Raw genomic sequence first — 26,992 nt, 5'->3', positions numbered from 1 at the left:
TCTTTGCTTGTGGAAAAGACCCTCTGGCCCATCCAGGTGTGTTCAGACCTGGGTGGAGAACTCCCTAGGCTGGTCTCCAAGGAAGTGGCTGGGCCATCCCTCCCCCAGGAGCAGAAGTTCTTGGGGTAATTCTCTGCTCACCCTCCAAGGTGCTGATCACCTCAGCTCACAGCACCTGCGGAGCCCGTTTGGTCAGAATTGTTTGGAGACCTTGAAATCTGCCCCCATACCTCCCAGCCAGCAGGGACACAGCCCTGCTCCTGTCTCTTGGGCTAAAGGGGACACTGATGCTGGCAGTGGCCCACCTCGAGGTGCTGTGATCCCAGGGGCCCCGATGGCTTTCCCAGAGTCTAGAGTCTGGGGGTTCAGGTACTGCAGTGGGTGTGAATTCCAGTCTGTTCAATGCTACTGCTGAAATATTTATTGTGTTTAAGCCAAACAGAAAACTAATAAAGTTCAGTAAAGAATAAAATTTTCCACACCTTTTACTGGTGTTTGTCTTTTCTTTCTGCTGAATGTGGTGAAGAGGGAAAGGCAGAGCAGGGAATGGGCTGGAGGGCAGTAGGCAGAGATGGATTCAAGTGACAGAATGATTTGGGTGGGAAGGGACACTCAAGACCATCTCATTCCATGGGCAGGGACACCTCCCGCTGTCCCAGGCTGCTCCAAGCCCCATCCAGGCTGGCCTTGAACACTGTCAGGGATCCAGGGGCAGCCACAGCTGCTCTGGGCACCCTGTGCCAGGGCCTGCCCACCCTCCCAGGGAACAATTCCTTCCCAATATCCCATCTATCCTTGCCCTCTGGCAGTGGGAAAGCCATTCCTTGTGTCCTGTCCCTCCATCCCTTGTCCCCAGTCCCTCTCCAGCTCTCGTGGAGCCTCTTTAAGCCCTGGCAGGGGCTCTGCAGATCCTTCTCCAGGCTCCACATCCTCAGCTCTCCCAGCCTATCTCCAAAGCAGAGGGGCTCCAGCTCTTGGAACATGTCTGCAGGATGTGGGGGAGCAGCTGGGCTGGAGAACCTCAGAGCAGCCCGAGGGACACAGGTGACATCAGTGACAGGGGAAGCAGGTGAAGCTGTCCCAGGAGCAGTGGAGGAGGCTGCAGGCTGGTGGCAAACCCTGAGCACAGCCCAAGAGCCCTGTGAGAGAGCCCAAGGCCTCTCCTGTGCCCTGGGTTGTGTGCTTCCCCCCCAGGATAAAGCCTAGGTGTATTTAAGCCATGCCTCCTATTTTCTCAGCCTCTCCGCAGCTTCCCCTAAGCGGATTGCTGTGGTAGGTGTAATGGAATTAAGGGATTGCTACTGACAATAGGTTTTGGTAGTGCACTGGGTGCCAGTGGCGAGGGCTGCACCCACCTTCCTGGGACTGTCCCCAGTGTCTTGGGGCTGCACCCACCTTCCTGGGACTGTCCCCAGTGTCTTGGGGCTGCTCCCACCCTCCCAGGGCTGCTTCCACCCTCCTGGGACTGCTCCCATCTTCGTGGAGCTGTTCCCACTAGGGCAGTAATGCTTCAGCCCTGGAGAGGCAGGAACAAGCAAGAAGAGAAACCACTCTGAGGTTAGGGTGAGAAGAGCCTTCCTCCCATGGGCCTCTGCAGGCACACATTAATGTTTGAAACTGCACTGGTTGATGTAGTTGATGTCACCCCAGTTCAGCCCCCATTTACCTCATTTGTATATTCTCTAGAATGTTCTCCCTCTCCTGATCCCTATTGGCCCTGGTTTGCTGCAGTGCTCCAGCCCTGTTACCCTATTGGTTCCCCAGGGTGGCTGCCCCGCCTCTGCACCACTTTTGCCTGTTCCCATTGGCCCTTGACTCTCAGATCCGCCCCTTCTTCCCACTATTTAATCCTGTGCCCTCAGCCCAGAGTTGTCTTTGTCCTTGGATTCATTTTGAGGCTCCATGAAAAACTCTTGGATTTCATACAAAGACTTGTCCTTCACCTCTTTCATCAGCCACTCCAGCAAATGTGCTCAGGACCCTGAAAATGCCAGTTGCTCTCTGGGATGTAATGAAGTGCACAGCTTGAGGTAAGCCTAAACACATAACTGAGACCCCTCCACTGCAGTAGCAGAACAGTGATCTCACTGAGCCCAAGAGTTGAGGCTCTTGGCATCTCCACTCCCAGTCTGGCTCCAGGAGCCACCCCGTATCCCCTCCCAGCCCAGCTGTCCCCAGTCCCTGGCACTCAGCCCTTGCAGCACACCCTCACACGGCCCAGCTCTGGCTCCTGTCACTGCCTCTGGCTCTGCTTGGCCAGGGCTGGGCTGGGCACAGTTTGGGCCCATTCCCCCTTTTGTTCCACAGGTTCCCAGCTGAGCAGCTCCAGAGCACAGAACCTGGCTGGGATCAACCTTCTCAGCCCTCTGTGTGTGTGACAGGCCAGCCTTGGTTCCCAGTGCTGCCTCCCTTGGCACCTGCCACTGACACTGGTTTCGCTGGATGTTGTGGTTTGGGGCTCCCTGCCCTCTCTGCTGTCCCTGCAGACAGTGAAGCCCCTCCTGGAGCAGAGACCCTGAATGAAGCAGAGCCTCTGCTGCCACACCCCTTGCCCTAGTGCCACCCCCCTGTCCCCTGCCTGTCTGCAGCACACAGAGCTCCAGTCACTCCCAGCTGTGGCTCCCCTGAACACAAAGGAGACACAGCAGCACAGTCCAAATCAACTCCTGTATAAGCAGAGCCTGCAGGGGATGAGGCTGGAGCAGCCCTTCAGCCAGCTCTCCACCAGGGCTTGGCCCTCACATTGCCAGCAGGGTTGCAGCACCTGCACAGCAAAAGCCCCCACAGCTCCCTGGGGCAGAGCCAGCTGCTGCCACCTTCTCCAGAGCACGGCTCCGGTGCCACCAGCCTGCCTGGACAGCACCAGCACTGCCCCCAGGGCTGCTGCAGAAGGTGCTGGCAGACAGGATTCTCCACATGGGGCATTCCAAAGGCTGTTGCTCAGCACAGAGGCCAAGGACAGGAGCAGCTCCTGCTGGGCCTGGGGGCTGGAGGGAAGGGCAGCAGCCCCAGGCACCTGAGCAGGAGTGGCTGCCCTGGACAGAGACACAGCACCTCAGAGACAGGGAGTGAAAGCACTGCCTGAGCCCCGGGGCAGTCATGTCACTGCTTTCCTGAGCCCAGAGACACAACAGCTCCGGCTGGGAGAATGGCCTAAGTTGATCCAGGAGGCTGCAATCAGGGAGGGAAGGATGGTGCCCAAAAGACAAGCAGCCCAGCTTGCAGCCAGCATGGAGCTTGCCTTCAGGTCCCACAGCCCATTCCCCAAGCAGGACACCTCCTTGCTGAAGGAAAACTGCCTTTGGGGCACTGTCCCTTCTTGTCTCACAGCAGCTGATCCAAGGGGTGCTTGGAGTGCTGCCTTTGCCCTGGCCCTGGCCCCTGGGCCCAGGCTTGGCCATGAGTCCAATCTCCCCAAGGAGGGGGTTTTGTTTGGCTGTAGGACAAGGCAGAGGAAAATGTTTATAGCAAGAAGGCAAGAGGATTCTGGCTTTATCATGAAGTGAGGGAGTTGCTGAGCAATGGCCGCAGTAACATGCCTTATTTCACTAAATTTGGGAGCAATTGGACACCATCATATTCTGTTGGGCTTGAAAACATCATCATTGTAACTGCATTGTGTGGGGAGCCTGGTACAAAATTCACCTAAATTCCAAAGCCGCTGTGGTTCTTCCTTCCCATGGATGTGGCCTAATGCTTGTCCAGCTCAGACAGTGCTTCCTGCTTGGTAATTCTCTGCCATGCCTCAGGGATTTCTCCTTTGCCCTGAAATTTCCTGTTGTACAAAGCTTCCAGCTGTGTCCTGAAATGAGACACAAACCATTTCCAGTATGCCTGCCTGGATGGATCAGGAAGAATGTTCCAAGTGGAATAAGGAGGTCCAGCATCACGGTATCTCTTGTATGGGATCGATTTGCTGTCATCAACTTTGAATAAGCCATCACTTGCAACAAGGCTGGAACAAATATCAATGACCAGGTGGTCCGTCTCACTACATTTGGCTCCCACAAAAGCTCGTGGGCGATGGAAGACCACCTGATGATCTCCATCATGTCCCTGCATGGTGTTTGTGCACACAGCCCCACAAAAGGGACACTGTTCCCAGCACCCCTCAAACTGCTCTGCTAAGATGGTGTGAGGCTGTGTTGAACATGAGCTCATATCAGCACCAGCAAATTCTCTCATGAGCCTGTCCCTGAGGTCACCCAGATTGTCTGCCATGGCACTGCTCAGGAACTCAATGTCTGTGACCTCCTGGTGCTCAATGCCCTTCAGGTCACTTCTGGGCAAGCTGATCACCTCGCTCAGTTCCCTGCAAAATTCATCCAGCCAAAGAGAGACTTTTTCTTCTCTGTCTCTTCTGTCTTTCACAATTTGGGTTGCTAAAGAAACAGCTGAAAGGATGTTTCCACAGAGAAGATAAAGGGATGAAGATAAAAACTTCTCTAGCCTCCCATGTTCATCTAAACAGTGACTCTCAACTTGTCTCTCAATGTAACCCTGAAAAAACTCTTTTGGAAACTTAAGGTACTGCTTGAAATACTCAAAATTTTCTTCTTCTGCCAGGTATCTCAGGATGGAAACTTCCAGATTGGCTCTGTTGCCCTGGAAAACTGGGAATTTGCTCTTCATGTCCTCAGCAATGGCTTTAGCCGTTTTCTCATAGACCGCTTGGCGAAGAGCTGGTTCAATCTTGTTACAAAGGAAAACAGTAAAAGTTGTGATCGAAGTGGCTCCTTGGCAGGAAATCTGGAAACATTGGAAGAAATCTTCTCTCTTGCTGCTCAGGTACACAACTGGGTCGTTTGCCTTTCGGAATGCTTCGTGCATGGCTTTAAACCTGTCCACTGCCATTTTGCACAGATAAAGAGACAAATCTATGCTGTACTCTCTGTTAAAAGTACAGGTTGCATTGCTGGGGACAGAGTTTACACCTTTCTGTACTTCATTGAGTATTTCATGGATAAAACTTGGACTGTAATCGCATTTCTCCTGTTCCTTCTTATTAATGTTTGCCCTCACACCTGCTATGATCTTGTCTGTGATGTGCTGCAAGTTCATAATTTCAGCATCAAAAAACCTCACGGATGATAAATAAATAAAGGTTTTTTTCCTGACATGTTTCCTGATGTCCAAAGAAAATGGTCTTCCTTTCAGAAATGCCCTGATCCGTGCATGAAAACCTGGCTCCTTAAAGTGCTCTAGAAGAATATCTTCAATGTCTGCATCAATATCCACCTGTTGTGGAGGACGAGAAGCACGGGAGACTTCTGTAATCCAATTAATCCAGACATGACTAAAATTTTCTTTCAGTTCTCTCTCACGGAGGCTCTTCCCTTTTAGAGTCACAGCCAGCTCCCGACTCCTTCTCAGGAGCTCATTTTCATATTGCAATTTCCTTGCATCCAGTTTCCTCTGCTCTTTCTGTAGCTCAATGAGATTCTCACATTTCTTTTTCGTTTCAAGAAGAAGAGTCACTTTTAGTTCTTTCAGCTTCAGCTCTGTGCTTGATTTCCACTGCACCAGTATCTCATGGTCTTTGTCTTCCCTGAAATACTTTTCCACTTCTTTCTCAATGTCATCAATTGTCTCTTGCACCAGCCCTTCAAGGTGTTCTCTGGTCACATTCTGCAAGTCCCCATTACGAATTTTGTTGTCCAGTCTCATCTGTATATCTAAGATGTGACTCCTCAGCCTCCAGGTCCACTGACTAAAGGCACTTTCCAGTTTCCTGTATGCAGCAATCTCCAGGGAATTCTTGAAGCTGAAAACAAAGTTTTCATTCAGCAAAGCATTCCAGAGGTCACCAATACGGACTTTCAGGCTCGAGAGCCTCAAAATGCTGCGCTGTGACTGCTTCTGGGCAGCCTGGAAGATTTTGCTCTTGAGTTGCTGGACGTTCTGGCTGTAGGTGGGGTTGGGTGGTGCCATTGGGGGGTTCCCTTCCCACAGGTGAGCAAAGTAGTGAATGTGAGTCTTCACATCAAAGGCAATGACATCGCTGAAGGAGGAGATGTCACAGAATTCCTGCTGAGCAGCTACCATGGTCATTTCATCCAGTTTTGCCTGAAAACGCTTTTGTCCTTCCATGTTCTGCTCCTTGGCAGTTATTTCTCCCATGTTTTGGTGGACAAAGATGCAGCTTGGGGAAAGATTGACTTTCTTTATCCTCAGGAAAGCCTGCACAGCAATCTGGAGAACATCTTGCATTTCTGATAGATTTTCTCCAAAGATATTGATCACAGTCAAATTGCCAACACCAATGACAAATGTGGCCAGCTCACTGTCATGGTTCAGGGACTGTTTATTGGCCACCTTGATGGCCCGAAGTCCCTCTGTGTCAACCACCATGACAAAATCAAAGCCCAAGTCTTGCTGCAGCTCCTGGCCCACTGGGATCAGCTGCATAAAGGCTCCGCGGGTGCATCTCCCCGCGCTGACGCTGAACTGCAGACCAAACATGGCATTCAGCAGGGTGGACTTGCCCGTGCTCTGGATGCCCAGCACGGAGAGCACAAACACTCGTTTGTCCCCCAGCCTCTCAATTAAGCTGTCAAAGATTGCTCTCACCCAGCGCAAGGGCAAGTAAGAAGCATCCCCATCCATCAGCTCCACAGGATATCCCAAAACCATCAGCTCTGCTGCAATTTCCGGCAATATGACAAAATTGTAATTCTTTGTCTTCATTAATTCCAGAGCTTCAGAAATTTGTCCTACCTCTCTCAGAAGGTGCTCCAGGCCAATGGATGAATCTTTGATTTCATCAGAGAGGGCATCCAAGCGACTCAGCATTTCAGCATTCACACTGTTTTTTCCCTTGCTTTTCTTTCTTGCCAGGATTTCAGTCCATAACTTGTGATAGTCTCTCCTCAGTTCTTCAAGGCGACCACAGGACAGCTCGTCCATAAAGACCTTCATCCATTGCAAGAAGTATTTCTTGGCATCTGCTGGCTGGGTCTGGAGGAAGCCAAGGAATGATTTCATCAGTGGGTTGAGAGGAAAAGCTTGACCAAATTGCATCCTTCTTATTGATTTCTTCTCATATTCAATTTGGCTGCGATGATGCTCAATGCTCTTGTCCCCCTTCACCTGCAAACGATGGAGTTCTTTGTCCTTTTTGCACCACTTGTTCCACAGTTTTCCTTGAAGCGGCAGCAGCTGGGATTTGATCTCACACAGTTTCTCTTTCTTCAGAAGGTCCACCAGCTCCTTGGCCTTTGCTTTGGCTGTCAAACACGCAGGATGATCTGCATCCACTACGAATCCATGCTGGCGAGCTTTGTCTACACAGGCGTCCAGGCTGAAACATCGATTAGACCCTTCCAGGAGATTCCCAATAGTCTTCGTCAGCTGGTCCATTAGTTCTGCTTCATTTCTGTTCTTGATCCCTATTGTTACGGTTTTGCTGGCTTCTCCAGATACAAAGCTGTCTTTTTCCGTGAGAAGACAAACCAAAGGCCTTTGTGACTTCCACAGGCACTGCAGAAGCTCCTTCCCCCTGCTGTCCATGTGCTGCAAATCAGACACAAAAGTCACGTTGACAGCAGAGATCTCCTCCAGGAACTGCAGCTGTGCTCTGTGATCCCTGGCGTCTCCATGCAGGTTACAGAAAGCCACGCAGCACTCAAAGGTGTCATCGGGGCTCCCGCGGGGGCAGTACCAGGCGATCTCCACCACCCCTTCCATCAGCAAATGCTCTCTGGTGCTGCCCCTGCAGTGGCGGTGGAAGAAAGTGTCATTTTTGCGTCTGCTCAGCAGAGCGTTCAGGAGCTGAGACTTGGAAGAGGAGGCCGAGCTGCCAATGCGGATGAAGGACACGATGGGTGTCTGGGCCTGAAAGATGAGTTTGTTGTTGTAACTCTTTGTTCCGGCCTGCTTTCCTGATTTGTCCACCTCTTTCCAGCTCCTTTGGATTTGGCTGAGGGCGTAGAGCGGGAACTCAATGCGTGAAGTGCACGGGTTGGGCACCAGCAGAGGCACTGCCAGTTGGCAGAAGGCCAGCTTAGTTGCAAGGGTCTGTCTGAGGAAGTCATCAGCACAATGGAAAATGGCCATCTGCAGGTCCATGGGGTGCACATGGCCGTCCCTGGTTCCATGTCCATGGGCTCCTTCCATCAAATCATCAAAAAACTGTTCAAAGGAGTCTGAGTGTTGGTGCTCTTTCACTGCGGTTTGTGGCAGGGGTGCAAGATTTCGGTTCCTCTCATCACAGCAAGTCAAGTACCTCACCTGGTAATCCACTGTTAACAGCTTTTGCAAGAAGAATAATGGCAGTTCTGTTTCCTTGTTGGGCTGGCTGTCCTGCAGAGATGTCTTGCAGATGGTATGGAAATCTCCCATCCCCATTTTTCTTGGATAGTGACTTTTGAGTCCAAGGCGCTTGAGCAACTGGAGGAATTCCTGGTTAGATCCACTGATCAAGGAATGCAAGTCCCGTTCCAGCCTCTCCCAGTCTTCACCTTCTCTGTGCTTTTGGAGGAGCTTCTTTACCTCTGGGGACCACAAGCCTTTCATGTGATCCTCCATGAAATCTAAACGCTTCCTTTTCTGGTCAGGGGACAGCTCTTGCCTTTCTGGTGTCACAGTCAGACCCGTCAGCAGAAGGGAGGCCTCAGCTCTGTTGGCATCTTGCTCCTTCAGGTTCACGTACTCCTTGTGTGCCGCTTCCATTTCCTTGGCCATGTACTGAATTTCTGGGTATCCAAGGAGGTGCTGGAAAGTGATGCTTTCCACCTGGTATCCCATGCTGGTGGTAATCAAGAGCACCAACAGTTCCTTGTTCTTCTGATCCTGTTCCTTGAGTGAGTGGAGTAAGGAATAGATGGCGACACTGCAGGTCAGGGTGGCTTTTTTCTTCGCTTTGTGCACGACAGAAGCAGAGCTTCCTGGTGCATAGGTGACAGCATGGATGTGCTCCTTCATTTGCTGCAGTGTTTTCAGGAGCTCTTCAACGTGAGTGGCTTTAGGTGATCTGGGAAGCGGATGCTCAGCCTGGAGGATCCATTCCTCATTGATAGAGGACGCTTTGCCTGTTATTTTCAGAAGTTTCTGAAGTGCCGTTTTCTCCCAGGGGTACTGCACTTCACACTCCAGCTGCAGGTAATCTTCATATTCCAGATGTTGCTGGGCTTCTCTGAAGTTGATTCCTAGAATCTGCATCACCTTGGGCAGCCAGTATCCAGCATCCAATCCTTCCTTCTCTAATGCCTTTGCCAGGAGCTGTGCCTTTGCATCCCCCTCTTGTGTGTCCTCCTGCAAACTCATGGCTGTGGAGGAAGAAAAGAGACTTTCCCTAAGCTGCTGGCAGAGGCCCCAGCCTCCTGGCAGAGGCCCTGCAGCAGCTGCAGCCGTGGGGATTGCTCCCAGCCAGCTGCTGGAGCCCAGCCTGGGATGGCACAAGAGCCAGGCTCTCCTTCCCAGCACACTCGATGTGCCTGTTGCTTTCCTGTTTGCAGGATCAACCCTGAAGCTGAGTGTGTATACTAAAGAGAGCTGAAACACACACACAGACATACAGACACATAGAGAGACACGCAGCCACGCAAACACACACAGACACAGACAGACTCATTCAGTGACATATGCTGCCCTTGACAAGGTACTGCCTTCACCATCACCAACATCCTCCCAGCAGAACTCCTCAATCCAAAAGTGCAGTCAGCCAGGGCCATTCCTGGCTCCCTGGAGCACTGGCACAGCCCCTGTGCCCGTCCAACAGCCCTGCCTGCATCCTGCACCCTCTGCCCAGCCCCACGCCTGCCCTGCTCGCTGCCTGGCCCAGCCTGCTGCCCCAGCATCCGCAAGCAGCATTCACACGCTCCCCCATGGGCACCCCACACTCCCCAGACACACTCCCCCCACGCCCAGCACAGCCACACGGGCTCTGAGCTGTGCTCCTGCTCCAGCTGCCAGAGCAGCCCCTCCCTCGCCCCACTCACGCCTCTTGCCAGGACCTGCTTCCTGCCACACTCAGAGGGCCCAGCCCAGTGCAGGGCCAAAATCCACCTTGTCCCTGCCCACACCTGTGCCTGGCCCATCCTGCTGGCCCATCAGGAGACACTGGAGACTTTGGGAACCCACTCAGAGAGGGGCCCTCCCTGATCTGCTGCTCATTAGCACAGAGGTTCTCGTCAGCCAAGTGCCCATTGGTGGCCATCTGGGCCACAGCCACCACAGAGACACTGAGCTTAAAATCTCTGGTGACAGGAGGAAAAGTGCCAGCAAACCTTCAACCCTGGCCTTGAGGGGAGCAGAGTTCAGGCTGCTCACGGGTGACTTACAGAGGGTCCCTGGGAAACAGCTCTGGAAGGTGCTGGGGTCCTGTCTTGGGGATGGTTCTTATCCCAGAGCCAGTTTGGGTTTGGTTTTGGTTTGTGTCTGGAGCTGTCACTGCTCTCTGGCCCAACTCAGGAATATCACAATGGGTGAAGGGTGTCCCAGGATTCTGTGTGGGGTTGGGGCCAGGGGCTGCTCTTCCTTCCAGCAGGGGTGATCAACACAGGGGCCATGTGGCACAGTGGGTCTGACCTGAGATCCTGCTGCCCTGTGGTTGTTTACGTTTTTTTCTCTCCTATTTTTTTCTTGCTTCACACTGTGACCAGGGCTTGCCAGCTTGCTTCTCTGCTCCTCTGCTGCTTGGGAGCCCAGAGCCAGTGCGTGCTGTGCTGAGACCTGGGAGCAGCCCTGGCCCCACCAGGCCCCACCTCAGACCCAGCCATTGCCAGTGAGCTGTTGGTATAAATAACTAAGTAGTGATTGTCTTTCATTATTATTGACTTTTGAAAATTATTTTGATATGCTACAGTTTATAATCTCTTTATAACTACTTTTGATATAATTTTCAGCAATTTATGGTTAATTCCCTAATCCCTGTGTATATTGTATCTCTTAGTTTGATAAATATATATTATAGTTTAAGTTTTTGCAAGATATTAAAATAGAGGATATGTACTGCATCTTTTAACATTAACTTCTGCAGAAGTGATTGTAGTTGTGAAATAAGAACTGATGCCTTTATTTCTGAAACTAACTGACAATCGTGAAACAGCTAATGTTGACTGAAATAGTTTGTAAAAATGTCTAGGACATCTGTATGATAACTTATCATACATATAAGATTAAAACAAAAAAAATCAAAACAAAACAGGCAAATAACACCAAAAGGGCAAGGAGGAATCCACCACTGACCCTTCAGCTATCAGTAACTGTCAAACCACAGACCAGGAGGCCTCGTGAGCAAATAAAACACAAGACTCTCAAAGTCACACCAGCATTATGATACGTACTGTGAGAAGATGAGGTCAAGGGTCGTAAAAGGAATTCTGGGATAATGTAAACTGAAAAAATATTTAAATATGTATAATATTCACAAATATGCATTTGACCAATGAATGGAGAAATCATAAAGGAAGAGTTCTTATAGTTAACTGTGTAATTTCTGGCAGTTTACCAGACACCTCAGCACTGGACACTGTCCCTTTCATCCATTATTAACTTCTCTTTGAAGAGTGAGCCTTGTTTCTCATGCTGTGCAAAGGAGCGACTCCCACTCAGCCCGTGCTATTTCTGCCACTGCCTTGGGGGTTTTTTGCTACACTTGGATTCCCCACCCCGGCTCTGCAGTGGCGCTGAGAGCGGCTGCTCCCCGTGGGCTCTACAGGGGAAGCCAACTCTCCTCTCCCTGTCCCCGAGCCGCCATTGCCAGCCCAGAGGTGGCCGAGCTCGCGCCACAGCGCCCCCTGCAGCCGCGGGGGAATCATCGCACCCGCCCTGCCCGGCCAGGAGCCACCAGCGCCCCTGCTGGCTGTGCCCAGAACTGCACCGAAGGGGCGGTGCCTGACAGGTGAGACAAGGCTGCCATTGGGTTTCTGCCTTTCGCTGCTGCTGCTGCTGTTTATTTCTCCTGGTATGTATATATATATCCTCCAGGAAATACCTGTTATTCCCTTTCCTGTATCTTTGCCTGAAAGCCTAATAGTTTAAGAGCTATAATAATATGGAGAGAAGGGGGTCATTTTCTCCATTCCAGGAAGGTTCCTGCCTTCCTTGGCAGACATCGGTCTTTTAAATCAGGACTGGTCCATCAGTGCTGGTCACTTTTTATTGAAAAACCCCTGAAGGACAAGGCAGTCATGGGTCACAACCACTACAGACTCAAGAGGGAAAGTCTAGCTCGTCACCCTTAATTTCCTTCTACAACACATTACCCATGGTATTGATCAAGGACAGCCAGTTAATCTGAGCTTTTTGGATTTCAGGAAAGCTTTTGACCCTGCCTGTCCCAGGACTCTGCTGTGTCCCTTCCAACTCAGGCCATTCCACCATTCCACACCTCTCACCCTAACAGACCTGGTGGTTTCACTGAACATCTGCCTTTAAAACTTTGGGGTTTTTGACATTGTCACAGAACCCTGAAAATTGTCCCAGTCTCAGTTCACTTAGATACTGCAGAGATTTATTCCTTCAAAATATTCCTGCAAAAAATCCTTCTGAACACTCAGCTACTGTCTCACCAAGGCCACAATACTCTTACCAGCACAGGTATCAATCTCAGGGGCTTGGAGTTAGGTAGAGATCTGAAGGCTCCTGCACCCTTCCAGAGCCTGCAGGGGCAGCTTTCCCTCAGGAATCCCTGCAGATTTGGGCAATCTGAGCAAGGGCTGTGGGCTCTGATTCTCCTTACCCACCTCACAGAAGATGCTACTCTTGCTCCCAGCCTTGGCTTCTCAGCAGACACCAGCAGCCGAGGGCCCCAGCTCAGGGGACACAGCACAGCAGCAGTGCCAGGCCTGGGACACACAACAGGGCGTGGAAGGGAATATGGGTACCGCCTCAAGAACTCAGGACAAAGAGCAGCAGGAAGGAAAGGCCCAAAATCCTAAAAGAGAAGAGCTGACAGTCAGGAGAAGGCAACACATGAGAAGTGAAGACTCATTCCAGGAAGCACTTGGAGGCCAACCCTTCTTCTCCACTGGGGAAAGCAGAAGCAGGAAAAGCCACTGGCTCGAAATAGGGGCAGTACAGCAGGAGAGGAAAGCTGGGCGTGCTGCCAGAACACAGGAGGGACTTCAGACACCAATTGTTTTCATTGGGCACATGTCCAGCTGCTCCCTGGCCAGTAGAGCCTCAGTGCAGGACAGCTTCTCAGCAAGGGAACTGCTGGCTCAGGGTCACTGCTGGAGCTTCATCCCTTGAGCCACTGGCCCCATCCCTGTCCCCTCCCGAATTCTCTCCCAATGGAGCACTGCCAGCACTGGTTGAGTCTCAGGAGCCAGAGGCTGCCCTGCACAACATTAACTCCAGCCCAGACACACCCTGAACCTGCCCCCAGGCACCATTGGCAGTCCCTTCATGGCTTCCTATTTCTGCAGGAATAGGGAAAAAGCCCCATGTCACTGTGTCAGTGCCCACAGAGAGGCACTAAGCACATTCAGGGCATCACTCAGGATCGAGCTCCTCCTTGGATGCAAAGGAGGGAAGCAGCAAGGCTGGCAGCAGAGCCTGCCATGGCAATGCCTGCACCCTATTTCATGGGAACAGCCCCCCAAGAGTGTTTTCGCCAGCCCTGCCCCAGGGAAAGGGGCTCTGGGAGCACTGCTGCCTTTGTGGGGCTGTCCCAGGGACCAGAGCGCTCTAGGGGCTGACACTGAGACTGTAAGAGAGGAGAATCCCACCCTCCCTGCATGGGGAGGAAGAGGAAGAACTGAGCCCCTGGGCTTGGGGACAGAGCAGGATGTGCTGTGCCTGCCCCTCATCACCACGGAGCTGCCCTGCTCCCCAAGGAGCGGCTCGGGGGCCAGGAACCCCCAGCATCAGTCCCAGGGCTCCTGCCTTCAGGGGAGCGCAGCCATCTGGCCCCACCTCTGAGCCCGGTCCCCCTCCCAGCTCAGCCCCGCAGCGCACACGGCTCCCCCGAGCTGCCCCAAAGCGGCTGCCAGCAAAGGCGGCTTCCTGCAGCCCACGGAGGAGCACACACCGCCCGCCCGCTGCCCTCACACCCCTCTTCTCCTGCCCTGCCATCTCCCCAGACCTGCCCAAACACCGGCAACAGGAGGCAGGAGACCGACAAGATCCCTCTGCCTGCTGCTCCCGGCCCCACAGCTCATCCCCAGGGCCCTACCTTCTCCCTCCGTGCCCCGCAGCTCCTGGGATGGGAGAAGCCCAGCACAGCCCCTCCTTATGCAGCCCTGATTCTCCGGTGAGTGTGGCTTACCCTTTAATTGGGGCAGCAAGGTCATTCCAGTAAATCAGGCTTTTTACTGCAGCAGAATGTGAAACTGAAACCACTCTTTGGAATCAGCATATTTGAACGAGAACTGAATTTCCTCCCCACGGGTGGTTTGACTTGGCTGACAGCCAACTGTTAACTCTGTACAGCCTTTAGACCTTGAACTGCTGTGCTGCTACATGGAGGTGTAGGCTCTAGGGTGAGGCTCTCAGCCCTTCCTGGTGCTGGTGCTCCATCAGGAAAACGAGCAGAGGGAGCGCAACAGCATTGCTGTAGATACTGCTGTAGATTTAGATATAGATACAGATTTAGATATGGATATGCATAAATTCATCCTCCATAAGTTTCTTTACTGGTACATCATAGAGAAGTTTGCTTCAGCAGTGATAAAATTGTGGTGATTGTGGTGGTGCACTCCCCCGCCTCCCTCCTTTCCAGGCTGCAGTGTCATCTGAGAAAATGCTTGTTAGGCCTTGACCTCGAGAACAGCACCTGGCCTCAGCTCTTCCTGAGCTTATCACAAACACTGTCTGCTCCCACGAACTGCTAACACCCTCCTGCTTTTCTTATGACCAGCTTTGGAAAATCTTCCTCTGGCCTGAACGGCAAAGCATCCCTGTTATCACACTTTTAGAGAAAGTGCCAACCCAAACTGTGGCCAGGATGAAACATTGTTATGACTGAAGGCCGCTCTCTTGTCATCCTATAAACAGCAAAATGAGACCCTTTTGAGCTCTCCTGGGCCCACAGTGGGCTGTGAGCAGCAATCTCCCTCTGGGGGCGGGACACCCCTCAGAGCCAGCAAAGCCTCAGGATTGCTATTCTTGGAGGATCATGAAAACACGACGTGTCCTGGGCCAATACCCTCATCCCTCCAGGCCTGATCTTTCACCCTTCAGGAGATGCAAAGGCTCCAAAGTCAGGATTTCACTGACCTCAAGGGGGGAGTTTTCACAGGTACCTTGTAGGCACTGGCTGTTTCTGTCTGGATGCATAAAAAAGCACATATGCTCTAGCAAATCTGGGAGAACTGTGCCTTTCTCAGATGTTGAAGTACCTCAGATATCTAAGTAAGTTAGGCCCGTAAGTAAGGTTAAGTTATATGTAGAAGCTTACTTACAAGCTGCTAAGTGTGGTTCTTTTGCTAAGTTGTTAAACATAAGCTAAGTGTTGCTAAGTGTGCTTTTGTTAAGTTGCTAAATTTGACATGAAAGTTATAGTTCTAAGTTAAGTTAAATGTTAAGTCTTATTCCTCTGTTAGATTGTTAACTTGAACCTATAAAGTGAGTTACAAGTTAAATGTTTCCCTATGTTAAATGACTAAACTTAAAGTGTAAGTTGAATTAAAGTACTCATCGGTTTGAGTGTTCTTAAGCTTTCAGGTCATAATCCTTTTTATCTTTGTTTGCACTGTCTTTACAAACACACACACACACCTAGATAGTAGTCAATTAATTTCTTTTTTGATTGTCTGCATTTTCTTTGGGGTTTTTTGTTTGCTTTCCCTTGTTGCACCTTAGCTGTTCTTTGTAAATAGAAAGAATCTTGCCAATGAACCTGTTGTATTTTTCAGTGAATCTTAAATCTGACTTTTGCTCATACTCTCATCAGTGATTTTTTTAAACAACCTCAAACACACGGTTGTGACAATTTGGCATAGCCCGCAGAATGACAAGTAATATCACTAACTACTTACACAGCCATGGACCAAGTCCAAGCCTCAGTTTCTGTGACAAATGGCTTCAGGATAATTGGCATGACTGGGAAGCTGTGGAAGAACATTTCAACTTTGCTAGAGGCTGTTCAAAGGACAGGAAAGATAAAGGAATTATTTGCAAATGTTAGATGCCTGTCTAGAAGCTGCTTAGCAATACTGGAAAGATAGTATTAAAGAGAAACAAGATGTGAAAACTGAAGTGGAAACACAGAAGCAAATGAGTTATTGTTGTCCTTGCAGATAGAACAGATGAGGAAACAGTTACAGGAGGGACAGAAAGAGGAAGAAAAGCTGGGAGAAAAGGCTGAGCTAGTGCAGACTTACGATTCTGAGTATGAAGCCAGACACATTATAAAAACCAAAGCAACCACTGTGGGAATACACCTAGAGAGCCAAGCTGGGAGCACTGTGCAGTTTGTGACAGAAATGGACATGTCAGCATTAGTAGGCCACAAGACTTGGCAACTTAAAGGAGAAGTTTGAGAAAGGAATGCAAGAGACACTGAAAGGAATGCAAGACACAGTGATGTGCTTGGTACGATACGTGCTTAGCAAGCAGGACTTAGATAAGACAGCACATACCTCTGATAGTCTGTAAGAGGCATGACTTAAGCAATGTAGTTGGCAATGTTATTTGTTATATAATGAAAAGGTATATAAACTCAGCTAGGTGCATCAATAAACTGCTTCATGTGTACAACCCATGGAGTCCATGTCTCCTTGTCAATCGTCGTCACCCCTTATCCATCCCCATCCCAGCTCCTCTCAACCAGGCACCCCAGCCCTGTCCCCCTCCTTTGCCAGCCCCGTCCTTCCCAGTGAGTGCAGCAGACAGGTCCCACTGGACAGTTCCTGCTCCGCTTTACAGTCACACCCCAGCACCAGCAGCTCTCCTCAGGACCCTGCAGGGTATCAGAGAGTGGAAAAGGTTGATCAAATTCCTTGATTTTCTATCTCTTGCCACCAAAGTTCTGTGTAATTATAACCGCTCAAGAATGTCTGGTAGGTATTTCTCCTGTGTGCCAAGCCAGAGTAAAGGAACCTCAGTGTAACCCCTTACATGTAAATGTTCTGGGTGTTACACAGGGTCCTGGCACTCAGCCCTTGCAGCACACCCTCACACGGCCCAGCTCTGGCTCCTGTCACTGCCTCTGGCTCTGCTTGGCCAGGGCTGGGCTGGGCACAGTTTGGGCCCTTTCCCCTTTTGTCCCACAGGTTCCCAGCTGAGCAGCTCCAGAGCACAGAACCTCCCTGGGATCAACCTTCTCAGCTCCCTATGTGTGTGACAGGCCAGCCTTGGTTCCCAGTGCTGCCTCCCTTGGCACCTGCCACTGACATTGGTTTCCCTGGATGTTGTGGTTTGGGGCTCCCTGCCCTCTCTGCTGTCCCTGCAGACAGTGAAGCCCCTCCCAGAGCAGAGACCCTGAATGGAGCAGAGCCTCTGCTGCCACACCCCATCTCCCAGATCCTTGCCCAGGGTTTTGCCACTCAGCAGGGTCAGCACAAAAGAAATGGGCACCAGCTTAAGGAATAGTTGTCATTTACTATAATGCCAAACTGCCAAGAATCACAAAAGGATGAGCTCAGCAATGCACAGAATCATTACTACAAAAGATTGCATACAGTGATTAAGAAAGATACATCACCATTTACCCCAAGACTTGACCATCCTCCAGATCAGCTGTGGAGCCCCTGTCACAGCAAAGGACTGGAGAGCCCCTCTGGGTAACTGGGAATTCCTGTGGTGTGTCCACCTGCAGGCAACGAGGCTTCCGACTTGATGGTGAGAGCGTCCTGTTGTTATATTGTTCAATAAACAAGGTGACATCACTTCTAGTGCAGGAACATCTGGTTTCATTCTCCTCTTGGGTTCCTCCCAAAGCCTGACCAGGGCTTGAGGGGGAACCAAGGGAGTTGTCTTTGATCCTACACCCCCAAATAAGGTGGACATCAGATTTCATGATCTTACCTGATTTCTAAATATGGAGAGGTAAATGCATGTTTCACTAATGGGCACATTCATAGATCATATTGCTAATGATGCTTTGTTAATGAGCTGATGCATTTATATTATGACAAATAATACTTCCCCATAAAACAGATACATATAACATTGGGTTGAAAGGTTCATCTGCACGTCGACTTTGGCTCAGGGTCTAATGTTCAGGCCTCAGGCAGGGCCTGTTGTGCACACCTTAGTAATTCACCCAGTGCCACCCCTCTGTCCCCTGCCTGTCTGCAGCACACAGAGCTCCAGTCACCCCCAGCTGTGGCTCCCCTGGACACAAAGGAGACACAGCAGCACAGTCCAAATCAACTCCTGTATTAGCAGAGCCTGCAGGGGATGAGGCTGGAGCAGCCCTTCAGCCAGCTCTCCACCAGGGCTTGGCCCTCACATTGCCAGCAGGGTTGCAGCACCTGCACAGCAAAAGCCCCCACAGCTCCCTGGGGCAGAGCCAGCTGCTGCCACCTTCTCCAGAGCACGGCTCTGGTGCCACTAGCCTGCCTGGACAGCACCAGCACTGCCCTCAGGGCTGCTGCAGAAGGTGCTGGCAGACAGGATTCTCCACATGGGGCATTCCAAAGGCTGTTACTCAGCACAGAGGCCAAGGACAGGAGCAGCTCCTGCCAGGGCTGAGGGCTGGAGGGAAGGGCAGCAGCCCCAGGCACCTGAGCAGGAGTGGCTGCCCTGGACAGAGACACAGCACCTCAGAGACAGGGAGTGAAAGCACTGCCTGAGCCCCAGATTGTGTCACTGCTTTCCTGAGCCCAGAGGCACAACAGCTCCTGCTGGGAGAATGGCCTCAATTGATCCAAGAGGCTGCAATCAGAGAGGGAAGGAAGGATGATGCCCAAATGCCAAGCAGCCCAGCTTGCAGCCAGCATGGAACTGGCCTCAGGTCCTGAAGCCCTTTCTCCAAGCAGGACACCTCCCTGCTGCAGGAAAACTGCCTTTGGGGCACTGTCCCTTCTTGTCTCACAGCAGCTGATTCAAGGGGTTCTTGGAGTGCTGCCTTTGCCCTGCTCCTGGCCCTTGGGCTCAGGCTTGGCCATAAGGCTGAACACCCCAAGGAAGGGGATTTGGTTTGGCTGTAGGACAAAGCAGAGGGAAATGTTTATGGCAGGAAGGCAAGAGGATTCCGGCTTTCTCATGAAGTGAGGGGGTTGCTGAGAGACAGCCACAGTAACGTGCCTTATTTCACCAAATCTTTGAACAATTAGATACCATTGTCTTCATTGGGCTTGAGAGCATCATCAATATAACTGCATTTTGTGGGGAGCCTGGTACAAAGTTCTCCTAAACTGCAAAGCCGCTGTGCTTTTTCCTTCACAAGGTTGTGGCCTAATGCTTGTCCAGGTCAGACAGTGCTTCCTGCTTGGTGATTCTCCGCCACGCCTCAGGGATTTCTCCTTTGCCCTGAAATTTCCCATTGTACAAATCCTCCAGCTGTGTCCTGAAATGAGACACAAACCATTTCCAGTACGCCTGTGTGGATGAATCAGGAAGAATGTTCCAAGTGGAGAAAGTAGGTCCAGCATCACGGTATGTCTTGTAGGGGATCAATTTACTGTCACCAACTTTGAATAAGCCATCACTTGCAACAAGGCTGGAACAAATATCAATGACCAGGTGGTCCGTCTCACTCCACTTGGCTCCCACAAAAGCTCGTAGGCGATGGAAGACCAGCTGATGGTCTCCATCATGTCCCTGCATGGTGTTTGTGCAGACAGCCCCACAAAAGGGACACTGTTCCCAGCATCCCACAAACTGCTCTGCCAAGATGGTGTGAGGCTGTGTTGAAAACAAGCTCATGTCAGCACCAGCAAATTCTTTCATAAGCGTGTCCTTCAGGACATCCACAGCTTCTGCCATGACTCTGCTCAGGAACTCAATGTCTGTGACCTCCTGGTGCTCAATGCCCTTCAGGTCACTCCTGGGCAAGCTGATCACCTCGCTCAGTTCCCTGCAAAATTCATCCAGCCAAAGAGAGACTTTGTCTTCTCTATTTTTTCTGTCTTTGACAATTTGGGTTGATAAAGAAATAGCCGACAAGATGTTTCCGTAGAGAAGATTAAGGGAGGAAACCAAAAACTTCTCCAGCCTCCTGATCTCATCTAAACAGTGACTCTTCACTCGTCTCTCAATGTAACCCTGAAAAAACTCTTTTGGAAACTTAAGGTACTGCTTGAAATACTCAAAATTTTCTTCTTCTGCCAGGTATCTCAAGATGCAAACTTCCAGACTGGCTCTGTTGCCCCTGAAATCTGGGAATTTTCTGTGCATGTCCTCAGCAATGTTTTTAGCTGTTCTCTCATAGACCGCCTGGCGAAGAGCTGGTTCAATCTTGTCACAAAGGAAACGAGCAAAAGTTGTGATTGAAGTGGCTCCTTGGCAGGAAATCTGGAAACATTGGAAGAAACCTTCTCTCTTGCTGTTCAGGTACACAACTGGGTCATTTGCCTTTTGGAATGCTTTGTGCATGGTTTTAAACCTTTCTGCTGCCATTTTGCACAGATGCAGAGACAAATCTATGCTGTACTCTCTGTTAAAAGTACATTTTGCATCAGTGGGGATGGAGTTAACACCTTTCTGTACTTCATTGAGTATTTCATGGATAAAACTTTGACTGTAATCGCGTTTCTCCCTTTCCTTCTTATCAATGCTTGCCCTCACACTCGCTATGATGTTGTCTGTGATGTGCTGCAAGTTGATGACATCAGCATCACAAATCTTCCTACTGATACCACCAAAACGCGTTTTTTTCATGACATGTTTGTCTAAGTTGAAAGCAAATCGTCCACCTTTGGGAAATGACCTGATCCGTTCATGGAAACCTGGCTCCTTGAAGTGCTCTAGAAGGACATCTTCAATGTCTGCATCAATATCCACCCGTTCTGGAGGACGAGCAGCACGGGAGACTTCAGCAATCCACTTGTTCCAGAGAAGAGTAAAGTTGTCTCTCAGTTCTCTCTCACTGAGGCTCTTCCCTTTCAGAGTCACAGCCAGCTCCCTACTCCTTCTCAGGAGCTCATCTTCATATTCCAACTTCTTTGCATCCAGTTTATTCTGCTCCTTCTGTAGCTCAATGAGATTCTCACATTTGTTTTTAATTTCATGAAGAAGAGTCTCTTTTAGTTCTTTCAGCTTCCGCTCTGTGCTTGATTTCCACTGCACCAGTGTCTCATGGTCTTTGTCTTCCCTGAAATACTTTTCCACTTCTTTCTCAATGGCATCACTTGTCTCTTGCACCAGCCCTTCAAGGTGTTCTCTGGTGACATTCTGCAAGTCCCCATTCCGAATTTTGTTGTCCAGTCTCATCTGTACGTCTAAGATGTGATTTCTCAGCCTCCAGGTCCACTGACTAAAGGCGCTTTCCAGTTTCCTGTACACAGCAATCTCCAGAGAATTCTTGAAGCTGAATACAAAGTTTTCATTCAGCAAAGCATTCCAGAGGTCACCAATACGAATTTTGAGGCTCGAGAGCCTCAAAATGTTGCGCTGTGACTTCTTCTGGGCAGCCTGGAGGATTTTGCTCTTGAGTTGCTGGACGTTCTGGCTGTAGGTGGGGTTGGGTGGTGCCATTGGGGGGTTTCCTTCCCACAGGTGAGAAAAGTAGTGAATGTGGCTGTTCACATCAAAGGCAATGACATCGCTGAAGGAGGAGATGTCACAGAATTCCTGCTGAGCAGCTACCACGGTCATTTCATCCAGCTTTTCCTGCAAACGCCTTTGTCCTTCCATGTTCTGCTCCTTGGCAGTTGCTTCTCCCACATTTTGGTGGACAAAGAGGCAGCTTGGGGAAAGATTGACTTTCTTCATCCTCAGGAAAGCCTGCACAGCAATTTGGAGAACATCTTGCATTTCTGATGGATTTTCTCCAAAGATATTGATCACAGTCATGTTGCCAACACCAATGACAAAGGTGGCCAGTTCGTTGTCATGGTTCAGGGACTGTTTATTGGCCATCTCAATGGCATGAAGTCCCTCTGTGTCAACCACCATGACAAAATCAAAGCCCAAGTCTTGCTGCAGCTCCTGGCCCACTGGGATCAGCTGCATAAAGGCTCCACGGGTGCATCTCCCCGCACTGACGCTGAACTGCAGACCAAACATGGCATTCAGCAGGGTGGACTTGCCCGTGCTCTGGATGCCCAGCACGGAGAGCACAAACACTCGTTTGTCCCCCAGCCTCTCAATTAAGCTGTCAAAGATTGCTCCCACCCAGTGCAAGGGTAAATAAGAAGCATCCCCATCCATCAGCTCCACAGGATATCCTGAAACCATCAGCTCTGCTGCAATTTCTGGAAGTTTGACAAAACTCTCATTCTTGCAGTTCATTAGATCCAGAGCTTCATAAATCTGCCCTACCTCTCTCAGAAGGTGCTCCAGGCCAATGGATGAATCATTGAGTTCATCAGAGATGGAATCCAGCTGATTAAGCAACTCAGCATTCACACTGTTTTTTTCTTGGTTTTTCCTTCCTGTCAAGATTTCAGTCCACAACTTGTGATAGTCTCTCCTCAGTTCTTCAAGGCGACCGCAGGACAGCTCGTCCATAAAGACCTTCATCCACTGCAGGAAGTATTTCTTGGTATCTGCTGGCTGGGTCTGGAGAAAGCCAAGGAATGCTTTCATCAGTGAGTTGAGAGGAAAAGCTTGATCAAGTTGCTTCCTTCTTATCACTTTCTTCTCATTTTCAATTTGGCTACGGTGATGCTCAATGCCCTTGTCCCCCTTCTCCTGCAAGCGATGGAGTTCTTTGTCCTTTTTGCACCACTCGTTCCACAATTTTCCTTGGAGTGGCAGCAGCTGGGATTTGATCTCAGACAGCTTCTCTTTCTTCAGAAGGTCCACCAGCTCCTTGGCCTTTGCTTTGGCTGTTACACATGCAGTTTGATCTGCATCCACTACAAATCCGTGCTGGCGAGCTTTGTCCACACAGGCATCCAAGCGAAAACAAGGATTAGATCCTTCCAGGAGATCCCTGATAATTTTGGTCAGCTGGTCCGTCAGTTCGGCTTCATTTCTGTTCTTGATCCCTATTTTTATTTTGTTGCTTGGTTTGCCAGCTGCAATGTTCTCCTTTTCTGCGAGAAGACAAACCAAAGGCCTTTGTGACTTCCACAGGCACTGCAGAAGCTCTTTCCCCCTGCTGTCCATGTGCTCCAAATCAGACACAAGAGCTACGTTGACAGCAGAGATCTCCTGCAGGAACTGCAGCTGTGCTCCGTGATCCCTGGCATCTCCATGCAGGTTACAGAAAGCCACGCAGCACTCAAAGGTGTCATCGGGGCTCCCGCGGGGGCAGTACCAGGCGATCTCCACCACCCCTTCCATCAGCAAACGCTCTCTGGTGCTGCCCCTGCAGTGGCGGTGGAAGAAAGTGTCGTGTTTGCGTCTGCTCAGCAGAGCGTTCAGGAGCTGAGACTTGGAAGAGGAGGCCGAGCTGCCAATGCGGATGAAGGACACGATGGGCGTCTGGGCCTGAAAGATGAGTTTTCTGTTACTCTTTGTTCCGGCCTGCTTTCCTGACTTGTCTGCCTCTTTCCAGCTCCTTTGGATTTGGCTGAGGGCGTAGAGCGGGAACTCGATGTGTGAAGTGCACGGGTTGGGCACCAGCAGAGGCAGCGCCAGTTGGCAGAAGGCCAGCTTGGTTGCAAGGGTCAGTCTGAGGAAGTCATCAGCACAATGGAAAATGGCCATCTGCAGGTCCATGGGGTGCACATGGCTGTCCCTGCTTGCACATTCAGTGGCTCCTTTCTTTGAAATTGCAAAAAATTGTTCAAAGGAGTCTGAATGTTGGTGCTCTCTCTCTGTGTTTTGTGGCACGGGTGCAAGTTTTGGGTTGCTCTCATCCCTGCAAGTCAGGTATCGCAGGTGGTAATCCATGGTTAACAGCTTTTGCAAGAAGTATAATGGCAGTTCTGTATCTTTGCTGGGCTGCCTGTCTTGCAGAGATGTCTTCTTGATGGTGTGGAAATCTCCCATCCCCATTTTTCTTGGATAGTGACTTTCCAGTCCAAGGCGCTTGAGCAACTGGAGGAACTCCTGGTTTGCAATGGCTTCATTGGCTTTGGATTGAGGTCTGTCTGACTTGGACTTAGACTGACTGGGGGGCTCAGGTGTTGCAAAAGTGTCTTCCAGGTCTCTAAGTATGTTCTGCATTCTCTGTTGATCCCATTTGTCATCCAAGCAGCCACTGATCAAGGAATGCAAGTCCTGTTCCAGCCTCTCCCAGTCTTCAACTGCACTGTGCTTTTGGAGGAGATTCTTTATCCGTGGGGACCACAAGCCTTTCATGTAATTTTCCATGAAAACTAAACGCTCCCTCTTCTGCTCAGGGGACAACTCTTGACTTTCTGGTGTCACAGTCAGACCCGTCAGCAGAAGGGAGGCCTCAGCTCTGCTGGCATCTTGCTCCTTCAGGTTCACGTACTCCTCATGTGCTGCTTTCATTTCCTTGACCATGTTCTGAATTTCTGGATGTCCATGGAGGTGCTGGAAAGTGCTGCTTTCCACCTGGTACCCTGCGCTGGTGGCAATCAAGAGCACCAACAGTTCCATGTCCTTCTGAACACGTTCCTGGAGAGACTGGAGTAAGGAATAAATGGTGAGGCTGCTGGTCTGGGTCACTTTTCTCTTTGCTTCATGAACAGCAGAAGCAGAGCTTCCTGGTGCATCAGTGGCAGCATGGATGTGCTCCTTCATTTGCTGCAGTGTTTTGATGAGGTCTTCAAGATAAGTGACTTTGGGAGGTCTGGGAAGTGGGTGCTCAGCCTCAAAGATCTGTTGCACATTGATGGAGGGCACTTTGTCTGTTATTTTTAGGAGTTTCTGCAGTGCCCTTTTCTCCCAGGAGTGCCGTACTTCACATGCCAGCTTGAGATAGTCTTCATATTCCAGATGTTGCAGGGCTTCTCTGCACTTGATTCCCAGGATCTGTGACACTTTGGGCAGCCAGTATCCAGCATCCAGTCCTTCCTTCTCTAATGCCTCTGCCAGGAGCTGGGCCTTTGCATCCCCCTCTTGTGTGTCCTCTTGCCAAGCCATGGCTGTGGAGGAAGAAAAGAGACTTTCCCTAAGCTGCTGGCAGAGGCCCCAGCCTCCTGGCAGAGGCTCTGCAGCAGCTGCAGCCCTGGGGATTGCTCCCAGCCAGTTGCTGGAGCCCAGCCTGGGATGGCACAAGAGCCAGACTCTCCTTCCCAGCACACTGGATGTGCCTGTTGCTTTCCTGTTTGCAGGCTCAACCCTGAAATTGAGTGTGTATCCCAGAGACAGCAGAGACATAGAGAGACCGAAACACAGACACACAGACCAACACAGAGACACAAACACAGAGACAGGCACACCGAGACACAAACACAGAGACAAACAGACCCAAACAAACACAGAGACAAACAGACCCACACAGACACAGAGACAAACACACAGACAGACACAGAAACACACACTGACACAAGCAGGCACACACACACACACAGACACACTCATTGACACAGCCGTCCCTGGACAAGGTGCTGCCTTCACCATCACCCACATCCTCCCAGCAGAACTCCTCAATCCATAAGTGCAGATAGCCAGGGCCATTCCTGACTCCCTGGAGCACTGGCATAGCCCCTGTGCCCATCCCACAGCCCTGCCTGCATCCTGCACCCTCTGCCCAGCCCCACGCCTGCCCTGCTCGCTGCCTGGCCCAGCCTGCTGCTCCGAGCACCCGCAGGCAGTGCTCAGGAATGACTGGAAATTTTGGGAGCTTTTATAAATACATATCATATTTGGGCTTTTTGCAAATATAGAGATGAATGCTGAGGACTTGGTATTTTCTGAACCTGAGAATTGCTAGCTCTTCCCAAGGGAAACTTTTCAACAGTTTTGTTTTTCCCAGAACAACCTTTTGTAAACAATATTCCTTTCTCATAACAACAGGTGTTGTTTGCTATTTCTGTTACTTAGCCAATGGGAGAGGTATCAGACATATGGACCAATAATGTTCCTTCTTAGCACAATGTGTTATAGAAGGACTGAATGAATTGTAAATAAAGCCTTCTGATTTCTACTGCCTTCTGACTGGATCCAAGCATCTTTATTTCATGTCCTATTGCAACAAATGGTGTATGTATTGTGTTAAAATGGCTTTGCTGTATGGATATTGCTTTTACTTCTGCTATTAGCAAAAATTAGGCATAGTGCTACCTGCTGATATAGTATGCTTAACTGTCTGCTTGGTTGGGATAACATCCAATGAACATATGATGGGGACCTGGCTGCCGACATGCCAGGTATTAACACCTACCGTCCGTAGAAAGAATGGACCAAGGCCCAAACTGGAGGTGATCATGAAGATGGATGAAAACCACAGCTAAGAAACACAGGTGCTCTAAAAAGGCAGACTCAAGGAAGGGCCATGCTAAACAGTTCCTGGAATATGTAAACTAGTTTGTGGAAAAGTTTGAATATGCATAATCATTTATGAATATGCAACAGGATGATAAAATGGAAAAGGTATTTAAGAAGTGTCTTTGAAGATAGTAGGGGTGGTCTCTGCTGGATACCAAGCACCTGGCCATTAACTCTTCGCTTTATTATCTCTGTCTCCTATTGTGTTTTATTAAGCTTTTTAAATTCAGTATTGTATGATGGAATGGACAAAAAAGGAAATAAGACTCAACCACGTCTATTGGCCTACATACAGCTCTTTTGAAGATTGTATTTGTCAGACCTTAAATATATTTGTAAATTCAAAAGAACCGTTTGATCCAGAAGAAAAAGAATATCCCTCTTGCTGGACAAGAAACATAGAACCCTTGGGAGTAAAAGTTTTTAGGATATCAGTAACCTCAGTGACAGAACAAGAAAAGGAAAAGAAAGGGCTGGGACCCCCTGAAAATGTTGCCTCCTTCAGCCACCCTGGCTCCTCTGGCCACCCTGGCTCCCCTGGCCACCCCGCCTCCTCCAGCTGCCCCAGCTCCCCTGGCCACCCTGACTCCTCCAGCCGCCCCAGCTCCTCTGGCCACCCTGCCTCCTCCGGCCGCCCTGGCTCCCCTGG

At 50.2% G+C, this 26,992-nt stretch overlaps 2 protein-coding genes across 2 annotated transcripts in view; both read right to left on the bottom strand.

The window, feature by feature from the left end:
• Nucleotides 1-3,216: 3,216 nt before the first annotated feature.
• Nucleotides 3,217-24,996, bottom strand: LOC310907456 (uncharacterized protein; the record flags this gene model as incomplete). Its single annotated transcript, XM_083857673.1, has 3 exons — nt 3,217-9,266; nt 10,081-10,156; nt 19,291-24,996. 3 exons carry the CDS (start codon nt 24,994-24,996, stop codon nt 3,691-3,693), a joined length of 11,358 nt encoding a protein of 3,785 aa, XP_083713799.1. The 3' UTR covers nt 3,217-3,690.
• LOC310907077 (interferon-induced very large GTPase 1-like) overlaps nt 18,852-26,992 on the bottom strand; it is a 92,692-nt gene continuing 84,551 nt past the window's right edge. The window contains exon 7 of the transcript XR_014589530.1: nt 18,852-18,915. The gene's annotated coding sequence lies outside the window, so the exon portion shown is untranslated. The remainder of the gene's footprint in view (nt 18,916-26,992) is intronic.

The sequence above is a fragment of the Zosterops lateralis genome (assembly GCF_965231275.1).
Source record: "Zosterops lateralis genome assembly, chromosome: 3".
Classification (NCBI taxonomy): domain Eukaryota; kingdom Metazoa; phylum Chordata; class Aves; order Passeriformes; family Zosteropidae; genus Zosterops; species Zosterops lateralis.
This window is presented reverse-complemented; position numbering and strand designations above follow the sequence as displayed.